The 14,575-nt window shown below is 31.4% G+C and overlaps 1 protein-coding gene across 1 annotated transcript; it reads right to left on the reverse strand.

Annotated features, from left to right (window-relative positions):
• Nucleotides 1–7,452: 7,452 nt before the first annotated feature.
• LOC107870461 (protein BCCIP homolog) lies at nucleotides 7,453–12,009 on the reverse strand. The gene is made up of 9 exons (XM_016716995.2): nucleotides 11,821–12,009; nucleotides 10,195–10,380; nucleotides 10,029–10,102; nucleotides 9,719–9,943; nucleotides 9,287–9,496; nucleotides 9,093–9,158; nucleotides 8,920–9,003; nucleotides 8,786–8,842; nucleotides 7,453–7,761 (listed from the first exon to the last, which is right to left on the reverse strand). Exons 2-9 carry the CDS (start codon nucleotides 10,352–10,354, stop codon nucleotides 7,666–7,668), a joined length of 972 nt encoding a protein of 323 aa, XP_016572481.2. The 5' UTR covers nucleotides 10,355–10,380; nucleotides 11,821–12,009; the 3' UTR covers nucleotides 7,453–7,665.
• Nucleotides 12,010–14,575: the final 2,566 nt, after the last annotated feature.

Raw genomic sequence — 14,575 nt, forward strand, 5'->3', positions numbered from 1 at the left:
TAGAGGAAGTGATTTGTACATTCACTCACGCACTTACAAAGCAAAAGGCAATTGACAAATTAACTGAGCAGTTCGCAGCTTGAAGAAACACGTAGTTGAACCTGGTTCTTGTACTTAGAAAATAAGGTTTCTTAGTTTCTATGCATTAGGTTGGTTCTTGAGTTGTAATATTGATGTAATTCTAATTTCAGTGAAATATAAACTAAAGAAGAATTATTGTCTTCAAATTTAGAAATTCGAAGACTTGAGAACACTTACCTTGGGAGGTTTGTGTGTTTTGAAGAAGTGGGTATTAGAGTTTATAATTCCTAGGTTACATAGTCTTGTAATTTGTTGTTTGATGAGGCTCAAAGTTGTTTAGTGATGTTTGGGGTAAAATCATGTAGAGGTACAGATCATGGTTTTTTACATCTTTTTGAGTCGGGCATTTTTCTCATGAAAATCTTTATCTGATTTACTTACTGTTTTAGCTTTGTTGAAGCACGTTAGGTAACCTGTTTCATCAATAGAAAACTGCTAAGCTAAAATTAGTAAAGTAGTAGGTCTAAAACTCTATCAGTACCAGTCCCCTTGAGATGGAAAGGCAAAATTCTGCCTTGACGCTTTTTCGACGATAAAATCGTTCAGCATCAGCACCATTTTGTCCACCATCACTTGTAGGATATAACAAAATTTTCCCATTTTTTTGTTCTTTTTGTTTTTTGTTTTTTCTAGTTTATTTCTTTATTTATTTATTTATGTTTTTCTCTACTTCTTTTTTCTGCTTTCTGCTTTTATTTTTCTTCTTTTTCTTTATTTATTTCTTTTATTCTTGCATGTTTTTAATTTTTATTTTTTTAATTTCTTTATTTCTTGATTCTTACCTTTTTTCGTTTGTTTCTTTATTCTTTTTTTCTCTTTTTTCATTCATTTTTTTATCGAATTTATTATACTCGTTATTTTTTCACTACAAGATAATTTCATATTTTTTATTTTCATTTTATTTACTTCTTTTGTAATTTTATCTCATTCTCTTTTTTTTTCATTTGCTTTAGTCCGTAATGACATAATCATAGTATATCTATGTAATGTCATGGTATCATTTATGTCTGCTCCAATTCTTATTGGGACCTACATGATACGATCACAATATATTTATATATCGTCATGGTATCATTGATGTCTGCTTAAATTTTTCAGTCAGATCTATGCGATACCATCACAGTATATATATACTGACGTGGTATCATTAAGATTTGCTTTAGTCTATAATGATAGGAAAAAGGCGTGTCTACCCTTCTAAACTTGTAAAGAAAACTTACTTTATCCATTAAACTTAATCTGTAATTATTTAACCCCCTTATGAACTTTAAAATGTATTATTTTACTCCATTAATGGCTGATGTGACAAAAAAAATTTAAAAAAAAATCAAAGCGCGTTTTAGTAAAAAAAAAAAGTATAAAAAAATTAAGTGGGCCCCACTTTAACATTTGCAGTCATTATTTTTTTCCTTCTTCCTTCCACCCCATCACCCCCATGTCTTCTTCTTTCTCACACCCCACCACCCCCATGTCTTTTCCTTCCTCTCTTTCTTTTTTTTTTTTTTCACTCTTATCTATAAAAAATCTGCAATCAAATACACAATCATAGGAAAAATAAAATAAACAAATTGTACAACAAATGAACTTTCCTATGAAGATCAAGAATCAACAAATTAATTTTATTTCCGCACATCAAAATCAAAATCGAAATAAAAAAAATCAAACTTATTAATTAGCCCCTTAATTACTTCTGAACCAAAAGTTCTTCTTATGAATTTTTTTAATGAAAAATTTAACTTAAGAAAAATTCAAGAACCGCAAAGACAATAATAATAAGCATTAATTATTAATTTAACGTGAAGAAAAAAAGAAATAATTGGAGTATAGGAAGAAGAAGAAGATAAAGAAGTTTGGGGGAGGGGGACTGGGGGTTATGGGGTGGGGGACTCAGCAACATGGGGGGCGGGGGGAGTTTTTCTTTTTTATTTATATACACAATATATATAAATATATATAAATATATTATTTTTTAAAAACATAATTTATTTATGTGGATTTATGTGACTTTGATCCGATATGGCTTCAATGTGGCGCGAGTGTGATGCACTCTCCATAGTGAGAGTGGTATAATTTTCTGAGGGTGGTAAAAAATTCATATAAAAGTTATTTAGGGAGGTAAATAATTACAAGTTAAGTTTAATGGTTAAAGTAAGTTTTCGTGACAATTTTAGGGGGGTAAACATGCTTTTTCCCATAATAATACTATAAAACTGTGTGTGTGTATGTGTATATATACCGATATGGTGTCATTGAGATTTGCTTCAGTTTGTAATAATACTATAACAGTATATCTATACTAACATGATATCATTGGAGTTTGCTTCAATCCGTAATAATATCATTATAGTATATCTATATACTATCAAGGTATTATTGATGGTTGTTTGTATCCTTTAGTGAGACTATCATATCATCATAGTATATCTATATACTAATAGGAGATCATAAGGTTTTCTTCAATCCATAATGATGCCATTATGGTATATCTATATTATATTAAAAGTGTAAAACACCTTAAAAATATTGTTTGAACATTTTGCCCTTCATTAAAAGTCTTTACTTTAGACAAAATTATTTTTTTACTATTTTTCTAATATTTAAGAGTTGAAAATTAATTAAATATTTTTAGTAAAACCTGTCCTTATTAGAAGTCATCATAATTAATGACAATTAATAACTTTTTCATTAGTTTAAGAATTCTATATCAACTAAAGTTGATTTTAAGAAAATTTAAAAAATCTAAAAATATATATAAAAGCGTTAGAATAAGAAAAATATAAGAAGTACTGTTAAAAGTTTTAAGTAAGTAATCAATGATTTTTTAAAGATTTAACTTTCAAACTAAGAAAAGATTTTAAATACAGCAAAAAAAATGTACCACAAATATGGTTCAGATCGAGGTGTCTCTCTTAGCCTCTAGCAACAAGAAAAGAGGTACTGCATGACAAACGCAAACATGATGATACATTAACCACTTGAAACTTCTGGTAGTAAAATATATATGTGCTTACAATAAAATATATGTTACGTTTACTTTATTATATGAAAGTGTGAAGAATTTTTGAGAAGTGATTTGAACTTTTTGCACTTCGTAAAAAAAATTTACAATAAACAAAATTGTTTAATTTTAAAATAAATATTACACGTGCGAAACACGTGCGGTTAAACTAGTTACTATAAATTCTTTCATTTAATAAAAATTAGAAATATCCCTTATTCACATTCTCGCTCCTTAAATCTCCAGATACATAACTTTTACCCTAAAAATTAGGATATATTTTTTTCTCCCTAAATCATGTCAAAATTTATAAAGAAAAATTTTAAAAAAATAAAAAAATCACTTTCCTTTTTAAAAACACAACACAATGGTAGGCTACAAATGTTAATAAAGACGATTGTTCACTATCCACGAGCTTTTCTGCAAAACCTCTAATATCCTCATTTTCCACCTTCACCTTCTTCAACCCTTTTGGCCCCACTATAAATCCTTTTTTTTTTAGACAAATTCAAATTTGCGTCGAGAATATAAATCCTGAGACTTTTTTATCCGAAATATGTATAAAATTAGTTTGTACAAATAGTGAGTATGAGCGGAGAACACAACACACCATTTCTCACTCTTTGTGTTTGAACATAGAAATTATTGTGCACGATGGAGAACACATTGAAAAAATTGACGGAGAATGCAGCGGACGGAGGTGGGTAAGTGTGAAAGGCCTTAGAAATATTGTTTGAATCTTTACTTTAGACAAAATCGATTTTTCATTATTTTTCTAATATTTAAGATTTGAAAATTAATTAAATCTTTATAGTAAAACATTTTCTTATTAGAAGTCATCAGAATTAATGACAATTTATATCGTTTTCATTAGTTTAAGAAATCCAAATCAACTAAAGTTGATTTTAAGAAGATTTAAAAAATCTAAAAGTAAATATAAAAGTGCTAGAATAAGAAAAATATAAGAAGTACCAAATTAAAAGTTTTAAGTAAGTAATCAATGATTTTTGAAAGATTTAACTTTCAAAATAAAAAAAAATTTAAATATAGAAAAAAATGACGCTACAAATATGATTCACATCGAGGTGTCTCTCTTAGCTTCTAGCAATAAGGAAAAAAGGTACTGCATGACAAACGCAAACATGACGATCCATTAACCACTTGAAACTTCAGGTGGTAAAATATATATGTGCTTAGAATAAAATATATGTTATGTTTACTTTATTATATTAAAGTGTGAAGGATTTTTGAGAAGTGATTTGACTTTTTGCACTTCATAAAAAATTTTTGCAATAGATAAAATCGTTCTATTTTAAAATCAAACATTACACATACGAGACATGTGCGGTTAAACTAGTTTATATAATGTCATGTATCATTAATGTCTACTTCAATCCTTCGTGAGACTTCCATGATACCATCACGGTATATTTAGCTTGCTTCGTGATACTATCATAGTATCTTTATATACGATATGGTATCATAGAGGATTGCTTCAATTCTTCAATAAGATGATTTCTCAATTTTTCATGGTACCATCATATTATATTCATATACTATCATAGTATCATTGATCTCTGCTTCATCTTTCGGTGAGACTCCATGATACCATCACGGTATATTTAGCTTGCTTAATAATACTATCATAGTATCTCTATATACAACATGATATCATACACAGGACTACTTCAGCTCTTCTATAAGACACCTCTCAGTTTTTCATGATACTATTATATTATATTCATATATTATCATTGTATTATTGAGGCTTGCTTCAGTCCTTGAAAGGGACACTCCTCAGCATACCACACTATATCTCTTTATTTACATGATATCATTCTTTAATGAAACACTCATCAATCCTCTATGATACCATCACTAGAATTTTAGTTCATTTTGTGTAATTTTTCAAAACTTTTTTTCCCGGGGACCCAAGTGAATTGTCCTTATACTAGGAATAAGTTCAGAAATGACCCTATGTCTGAACATCCACTGTGATTTTGTTTCATTTCTTCTTTTCTGATGAATATTTATATTATTTTTTCACGGAAGTAATTTATTTATTTTCAATCAAAGATAAAAACTTAAATTAGATTTTAAAAAAAAAAAAAAACTAATCTGATTATTACAAGAGCAAATTATATAGATTACTTTGTAACACTTTTCATCATTAAATTCGCTTCCCATGATTAAATTTATAAATAATTTGGTAAATTGATTTTTCATGCTTTAAGCTTTAAACTTGACATAAAATATATTTTCTTACCCAAAACATTTAATTAACCCTGCAAAATAAATTAAAATTTATGAATATATTGGACCTTTGTATAGCTCGATCTAATGGTCATCAGCAAAAAGAACTGGAACCGTGAGTTTCATGGAACATAGTATCTACTTTCTCGGTTTCGAATTAGTTGACATCTATGAAAGAAATCAATAAATAGAGATGTATTCTACATATTTATTCTTATATGTTTTTTAAAGTCCAATAATCAATGTAATGATTAAATATTAAAATTTGGTACATATTAATTACTCCATCCCATGCATTACGTATAGACATTGAGTATTTATAATTGAAATTAATAATAACCATTTAATTTTAATTTTGAAAATTGAGATCATTTTTGTACATTCAATAATTTTAAAAATTGTGGATGTATTTAGTATTCCTATCAAGAGTAAAATGAAAAACATACGTATAAAATATTCTTGATTTTAGAACTTGAACAATTAAATTGAAATAAATATTTTAGAAAAAAAAATAATATAAAACAGAGGAAATAATATTTATATAAGAGACAAATTTTAAATTTATAATTTATGAATTCTTATGACGATCTCTGAATAATATAGAATAAAAATGAATTTACGATTCAATATTTATAAATATTTAATGAATTTTGTATCCAAACATATTACTATTTGGAGAATATCTACCGAATCCATGTGAAAACAAGCTACAGTTTAATGTTATTAGAAGTAAAAAAGAATGCATCAAATACAAAATCTGAGAGACTAAAAACCCCGTTTGACCATGATTTTTTTTTTATTTTTCTCATAAAATTTTTACTAACTCAACAGTTGGTAAAAAATTTTAAATACAACTTTGAAAATTTCAAATACGACTTGTAATTGTAGTTGGAATTTGGAAAAAGGCAAAACTCTCTTACTTTTTTCAGGAAGAAATCAAAAAGTCCTTACAAAAATCATAAAATAACCCCCATTTAAATTATATTTTATGATTTTTAAAAAATTACATTTAAATTCTAAAAATTTACTGAAAAAAATGGTCAAACACGACCATAACTCGTCCTAACTTCAACTTCTAAAATTCTAAATAAAAAAAAACTAATTGATTTTTGATTTTCGTAGCCAAACGACCATTCCACAAAAACCTACTAAAAGCTACAAAACCAAAGCATATTGCACCAATTGCTTCCATAGAAGGACCATGGGTGTTGTTAGCCTTGACAAGCAAAGAGTCAAAGTTCAAACTGCCAAATATTCCAAACTTCAGTAATCATTTACACTGGTTTTTTTATTTGAGCTAGAGATATTTTTTTCACAGAATAATGATTATTTTTTAATTTTATTTTAAATTATGACTAAATATTATTAATTAATAAATGTTCAAAAGCCGAACATCTTCGCTAATTTTAAGTGGTGTTTAATTCTACAGCATATATATCAAGTTGGTAAAAGAAATAAAACGTTAGCACCACAAGATGAATTGTGAGTATATATAAGCAAACTTCTTGTTATGCCACTACTAGTAAGAAAATATATGGTCTCCCGCTCTTTTTTATTTATCATAGTTTTTTAACATCTCAATTTTAATTTTAAAATATCAAATTAATATAATATAATTTAACTTTAAAATTAATCAAACTGACTCGTGAAAAGTGAAACGTGACAGCTAAAAAGGATGGAGGGAGTAGAAGACTTATAGTCTACGATATGAGATATATGGCTCTCTAAGCAGAAATGAGTTTAGATTTTGTGCATTATGTTTACCCAATATTCTATAATATCAAATAAACTTGACCTGTGCAGCTTACCAAGGAGACATGAAAATTATAGCAGTGCCTCAAAATTGATCAACATCGAATGATTTTGGAAAATTATATCAGTGGTGTTTCTCGCAAGGATTTTATCGAAAATAACCTCTATCTTGCACAAAGAAGTAGGTAAACGTATACCACATCCTCCTCAGACCATTTGGGATCACACCGGGTATGTCGTTAATGTCAATAGTGAATCTAGCAACATCTTGGTCAAATAGCACTCTCTTATGGATTCATTATTGATGCTGACACTATACTACTATACCAAGAAATGATAATGAATTACTGAACAATGAGACTGAATAATGTACACAAGAAAATTATTTAAGATTGAAATATGTGAAGCAATTTAATTCAAAAACTCCATGAGGTAGATCATTGCTGAATACTACCAATCTATCTGCCAAAAAAACAGATTACTGCTTCATGTCCAGCTTGAGGCATCGCGCAGTAACCTGTACATCTTCCAGAGGCGCCTAGGTCTAATTGAACTGATTAAGGTAGAATTTCGTCAAAGCATCACTCGTCTATTAAAGAATGCAACTTCTGTCGAAAGATAGGGATTTTGCTCGCGTCTATTGCCATTACCAAGCCAGTTAGCCGGTAATCTTTCAGCTGCAACGTTAGGAGAGTAATAAGTGTTTCATTCATGATCAGTAATCAGTTAGCAAGTAGTAATAGGAAAGTAATCACAAAAACAATAACATTATTATAGCACAGATTGTATATAATCAGAAGAACTAATACAATGTTAACATTGAACTATTCAACACATCCATGTATGGAAGAAGGAATAGCAGTTTTGTCTTTAAAGGGATATCATATCGCCCAGCTCCGGAAAACCAGGGTCATACGACAAAAAGGTAGCATTACTACCTTTGATTCAAATCGATGCCCCCTGGCCCTTTTCTTTTTCTTTTGATAGAATCTTCAGGAGCTAGTGAAGCATGGTTCGAACCTCAGTGGATAAGGAACCTTTCCATCTACCCTTAAGGTGGTCTTACTTCATAATCTTAGCCTCCCTTTCGTGGTAGTTTTCTAGTTTGACTAAGTGACCATAATCTCAACAGACATTTTTGTTAACTGTCGCATATGCCGCACTGTTCAAATCTCGGTGGATAATGGACCTACCCGTCTACCCTTCTCCACTTAAATGACAGGCTTTTGCCTGCAAGGTTTGAAACCATGATGTGCATCTAACCACACATCAGCTCAATGTTCTTACCATTAGACCAAAGCCATGGGACAATTTTGTACCCTTCTCCAAATAGGTTTGCTTTCCCAATACATGAAACTCCACAAAAGTTTATTAAGAGTGATCAAAAAGCAAACGCATGGTCTCTCAACAGATAGTTAACAACTGCATTTTTTAAGTTCCGGAATATAGATTTTGAGCACTGAGTGGCAAATTATTACTGTTTTACAAATGCAAACTATCGTTCTTAGAAAGAGATCAACAAAGTGATGAAGTAGAACCTTCAATTTATCTTAACCTCTATCCCAATTGAATGATTCCAGTATGTGTGCGAGTGACATTTCATTGGCGCACTCTTTTGCAGGAAATAAACACGTATAGACTAAATATAAATCACCACGATAAAATACATAAAATCTTTGATACTATAAGAAAAACACTTACCTCGTCAGTCCTAACCAGCTGTGTAAGCAAAGGAAAACTGAAGGACCAAGAGCTTAACTGAAGAAGCAATAAAAGGAAGAATCAGAGACATTTTAGCAGAATGGCAAAACAGAAAAGTTAAAAAAAGCTGGTACCTCGTGAAAGATTTCGTCCTCTGCTTTAATGTAAACAATAGTTTGATCACCACTCGGCCCTTTTTGCTCGTCCGCATTCTTATGCTATAACAAAACCCATAAAACGGTAGATGATTCAGAGTTCAGTAGATGGAAAAAAAAACCATACTCAAATAGCAAATGGTACTCATTACCTTGTAAATTTTACTGATTATTAGGTAAAACTTGAAGCAGAAAGACTTCCGGAGCTCCTCTGTAGGCTTAAAAAACATAAGAACGACAAAAGTTTCACTACACCAAGGTAAAGCTACATGCACGATAGTAGAAACGGACAGAAAGAAAACAATATGGAGATTGAAAATACTTTCATAAAGCTCATCCATCTAACCTCATCTTCTGTAGCCCAAGAGACTTCATCAAAAAGTGCATCATAAAGGTGTGGCAAAAGCTGAGGAGGAAGATTCACAACTCGTTGAGAAACCAAGAGACCAACATCGTTGGCTTGGTCTCCAAGAAATAAGCTCAATTTAGAGACCACATCCTTCTGGTGGCATGCTTTAAGCAGGAACTCTTTAAGATCCACCATGCACTCTGGATCCTATTTTTAGACAATCATAAGCAGACAAACATTGAATATACGAGAACCCAAGGAATACGACACTAACAACAATCAACTATGAGCATTTAGCACTGGACAAACAAAATGAGAACTGAGAAGCATCTCCGAACTCGGTGCCAAATTTGACATCACGGGCCGGATAACGTGGTGACAAAATTATAGCATAACAAGGATGTAGCACACCAAGTGTTAGCTTCGTACCTTATATCTCCCCAAGTTAAGAGCAGTGACAATGGAGTAAATACCATCATCTTCATCATTCTCTATTTTAACAACAGTTCCCACTGTGGGTTGACCTAGTATTACATCCACAAGACCACTCAAATCCCATTGCTTATCATCAAGGTAGGTCTGCAGTAGGATTTTCACTCCATGGAAATCACTTGGTTTTGGATCGAAGAACTCAAAATTTGCTTGAACAGTGCCCTTTCAAAACCGAAAGAGAAGCCATTAGTGTATTACATGACATACGAATAATCATTTAACAGCAAAGAGTAATGGGATGTCTTACATCAAATTCTTCATCATCGGAAGAACTGGAATCTTCACTCTTGTCTATTTGTCCGTGATTTTCCATCCTTCCATCTAAGAAAGAAAACATTCGGCTTCAGAACAGGCAAGAAATATAACCAACTGCACAATATACACCAAATAAACAATTTAATCAAATATTTCACCTGAAGAGCTAGGTAGATTATTTCCTGGAAATCTGGAGTTTTGAACCTTGTGTGTAACCTTGTTATTTGATGCAATCCGTGCCATTGAACGAGCAAATGGGGAGAAACTTAGAGGTAGACCTCGCGCTGGTCTGCAATGTCTTGCTGGTTTTCGGGGCATTATACCAAATTACCAGTTACATAAACCTGAATACATAAATTAGCATTTTTAATGGTCTACAAAATAATGTTGAGAAGCAGCCTCGGAAAGTTAAGCACAGTTTACAGAGCTTAAGACATTCAACAGAAGACCAGGGCTTAAGATAGACAAATCTCTCAAAAAAGAAATATAATCTTGAGGTTCAGTGCCCTCTCTTTTCTCTGGTATCACTGAATTATTCGATTAGTACTCCTGCAGAAATACCAAACTTGTAACCTCAAGCAACCCGTACGACCTCCTTCGGTCAATTTATAATCACATCATAAAGATCTTGTGTTGAGCCGGGGGTCTTCCGGAAACAGCCTATCTACCTCACCCCTGGTGTAGAGGTAAGGTCTGCATACACTATTCTCTCGTATCAACCGTTCTTTCAACCCCCAAATACATAACTAACAGCTTGATTGGATAGTAGCTACCTGTTGTATTGTGTAGTTTGTTTTGATTGATACTTACTGTGTTGTATCGTTAAATTAATCGTTAGGTAAACAACGAAAAGTCTCATTTTGTGTAACGACCGACTTGATGTGATTGTGTCATTACCCTTATCTCTCCTCATTTTGTTTTTACTTTCTATTTAAAGAGCCTATTATATCCTTTAGACTACCTTTTTATAGTAGCTCTATCCTGCAACCTACTTCTCTGGTAGGTTTATTCTTCAAATTATTGATGTGTGAGATTATTTAATGACGGAAAACAATACAACACAACACAATATAACATGATACATTATGAAACAATATGTAATAACCATCCAAACAGTGTTAACCGTTACGTTTCTAGGGTATATACCCTATTCCTATTTGTTTCTTTTCTTGCCCATCCTATACAATTCCATCACATCAACTGTCTCTTTTCAGCAGGGTCTATTGTGTCCCATAACACAAGAATTGGAGACAGGGAGTGCTGGAGCTTCAAATTACGAGGCACATAAGATAAAGGAGCAAACTTTTTACATGCCACAAGTAAATTAATTACGAAGTTTATGATGGCAAATTCCCTTGTACTAAGTAGAGCAGCAACATTTAGCAAAATAAGATAGAGAAGACCAAGAAATATTAACAACTTAGTTCCATCACCAAATGAAACAAATATCAAGCGATGCAAAATCCAATTTCAGCAAAATCACAAACCCCACCACCTAAATTTCAATTCTTGGCATATATAAAATTAATAAATATCAGTATAAGAAAGTCCCCTTCAAGTAAGAATAAAAATATCAAAAAACAACTCCCACTACTCTCAATCCCTAACTAGTACTAAAATTAGGAAAAATTTCAGCTATACAAGAGGCTGTTTTTACGGCTCGAACCCGTGACCTCCTCCTGATTATACGAGGACAACTTTACCAGTTGCGTCTAATATGTAAATGAAGTAAAAATAAAAGCAGCGTTTTGACCCGTTAAAAGTAAAGTAGAAGAGAATCGTACCATAAAAAGAGTTGAGTTCTGCCGGAAAAGTGGAATGGTGATTCAGTCAAGGGGGGTTTGGGGGGGTTTTAAGAGGTCCTTCAAAGTTTAAAAACAAACCAAATTTAGTCCCTTCATTTCTACTTATTACTCCTTTCGTTTCAAAATCAATGACGTAATTTTCTTTGTGATCTCCATTTTAAAAAGAATAATTTTTTTATACTTCACAATATTTTAATTTTAATTTTTTTATACATTATATTTAAGATCACAAAATTAAAAGATATTTTAGTATATTTAACAAAATTTTAGTTTAAAACTACAAGACTTAAAGTCTTCTTTATTTTTTGAAATTCTATGTAAATTAAACTAGATCATTCTTTTTTAAATGAAATGAGTACTCTATTTTAATGTGAAGAAGACAATGCTGGAGTAATAGATAAAGTTATCTACATATGATCAGGAGGTCATGAATTTAAATTGTGACGGATATAGAATTTTCATTCACGAGGTTCGAATTATGAAAAACTAAACCCGTGAAAATTATCTGACGAAAAGCAAAATAGATTCTAAATTTTAACCTATCTTCTCATATCATTTTAAAATTTCTTTCCATCTTTCCTCTACATCACTGAGCACTTATTAAAAATATTGCCTATTTTTCTCTTACTTTCATTTTGCAGTGTCTGACGAAAAGCAAAGCAGATACTAAATTTTAACGTGTCTTGTCGTATCATTTTAACATTTCTTTCCATTTTTCCTCTGCATCATTGAGCACTTATTAAAAAATATTATGTTTTTTTCTCTTACTTTCATTTTGCAGTGCCTTATTTTATGTTAAACTTACTATTTCTCTTTTTTCAAAAAATATTTAACAACACAAATATTAATATGTTAGATGACAAAAATATAATTGAAAAGAATGAGTTATATAGCTCAATAAAATAAATTGTAAAAATAGACTAAAAATAGATAAAATACAAGAATCTTGTACATATAAAATTAGTCAACTATAAATTTTTAGAACAAGGACATAGAATGTATAATAATAACAATTAACAACCTATCCAGGGTCTCCAAACATAAAATGAAATACTAAAACGCAAAAATTGGATTGTTTGTGGTGCATATCTTCTCTATTCATTTATCATGCCTATTATATTGCATTTTCTCTTATGCATTTATGTAATGATGATAATTAATATTCAAATAAACTGATTTGCAGATTCACAAAGAGGGATCTGCTTCTCTATTTTTATTTAAGAATTACACTGATAAACAAAAAAGAAAACAAGAAAAGAGAGGTTTCAGAGATAAACACAAGAAATAAATAAAAGAAAGACAATCGACAGTTTATTTTAGGCTAGTCTTCTACTATACATATGCTTCTCTATCCTAGTTTATTCTTATTTATTTTGTAACTGTTTTGGATAAGGTAGTATTCCATTTGATAAGGTGTTTCAGTAACTGTCTATCTTTTGTACTATGCCTAAGAGTAGTTGACATGTCCTATTAAGTTGTTACAATGCCGCTCCATGAAGAGGAACCTTGTCCTCAAGGTTCGAATTGGGAAACCTCTGTCGAATGATGTGAGTATCCTCCCAAGTTGCATTAGAAGTAGGAAGCTCTGACCATTTGATAAGGCACTGAGAAATCTGATGAGCACTACGAGTGACACTTTGGGTTTGCAATATATCTTCTGATTGAAGAACCAAAGAAGATGAGTGATCCAGTAAATCAATCGAAGTGACCTGTTGAGGGGGATTACCCAGACATTTGTGAAGGACTGAAACATGTAACATAGGGTGGACTGAAACATGTAACATAGGGTGAATTTTAGAAGATGCTGGAAAATCTAACTTATAAGCAACATTGCCAATTCGTTCAACAACCTGGAAGGGCCCAAAGAAACTTATGCTCAATTTTGTGTGTCTCTGTAAGTGTAAAGAAAGCTGCAATAAGGTCGAAGGCAAACAAATACCCACCCATCTACCTCAAAAGTGACTTCACGACGCCTTTTATCAGCATTCATTTTTGTACGCTCTTAGGCGTGAAGTAAATTTTCTTTTAAGATAGGAAAAGTCTTATCACGTTAGATCAGGGAAGCAGTTGTTGCAGTATTAGTGAAAATATCCTTTACGTAGTGCAACACAGTTAGAGGAGGGAGACTATAAAATGCTTCAAATAGAGTTAATTTTGAACTGTGATGGTACGCGGTGTTATACCAAAACTCAGCCCAAGGTAAAAGAGAACACCAAGTCATAGGTGTATCTGGGGCAAAGCATCGAAGGTACATCTCGAGGCACTTGTTGAGGATTTCTGTCTGACCATCCGATTGTGGATAGTATAACGAAATCATGGCAAGTTGAGTTCCCTGTAAATTATGTAGTTCATGCCAAAATTCAGAGATAAATAAGGGATCTAGATCAGAAACAATGGTGGCAGGGAACCCATGAAGGCGAATAAATTCTTGAACAAATATTGCTGCCACTTTTTAACAAGTAAAACTGATTGGCAATGCAATAAAATGATTATACTTGAATAAACGATCCACAATTACCAAGATAATCGAGTGACCATTTGAAGGAGGAAGTCCTGTTATGAAGTCCATTGATATATCCTAAAAAATCACCTCTGGGATTGGTAAAGCAGAGAGTAAACCTGCTGGTTTTAAAATAGAATCCTTCATTTGTTGACAAACTTGACATTTCCAAACAAACTTTTGAACATCAACTTGCATCTCTGCCCAATAAAAATTGAAAGATAAGCGATGAAA

This window comes from Capsicum annuum, chromosome 5 (genome assembly GCF_002878395.1).
Source record: "Capsicum annuum cultivar UCD-10X-F1 chromosome 5, UCD10Xv1.1, whole genome shotgun sequence".
NCBI classification, from domain to species: domain Eukaryota; kingdom Viridiplantae; phylum Streptophyta; class Magnoliopsida; order Solanales; family Solanaceae; genus Capsicum; species Capsicum annuum.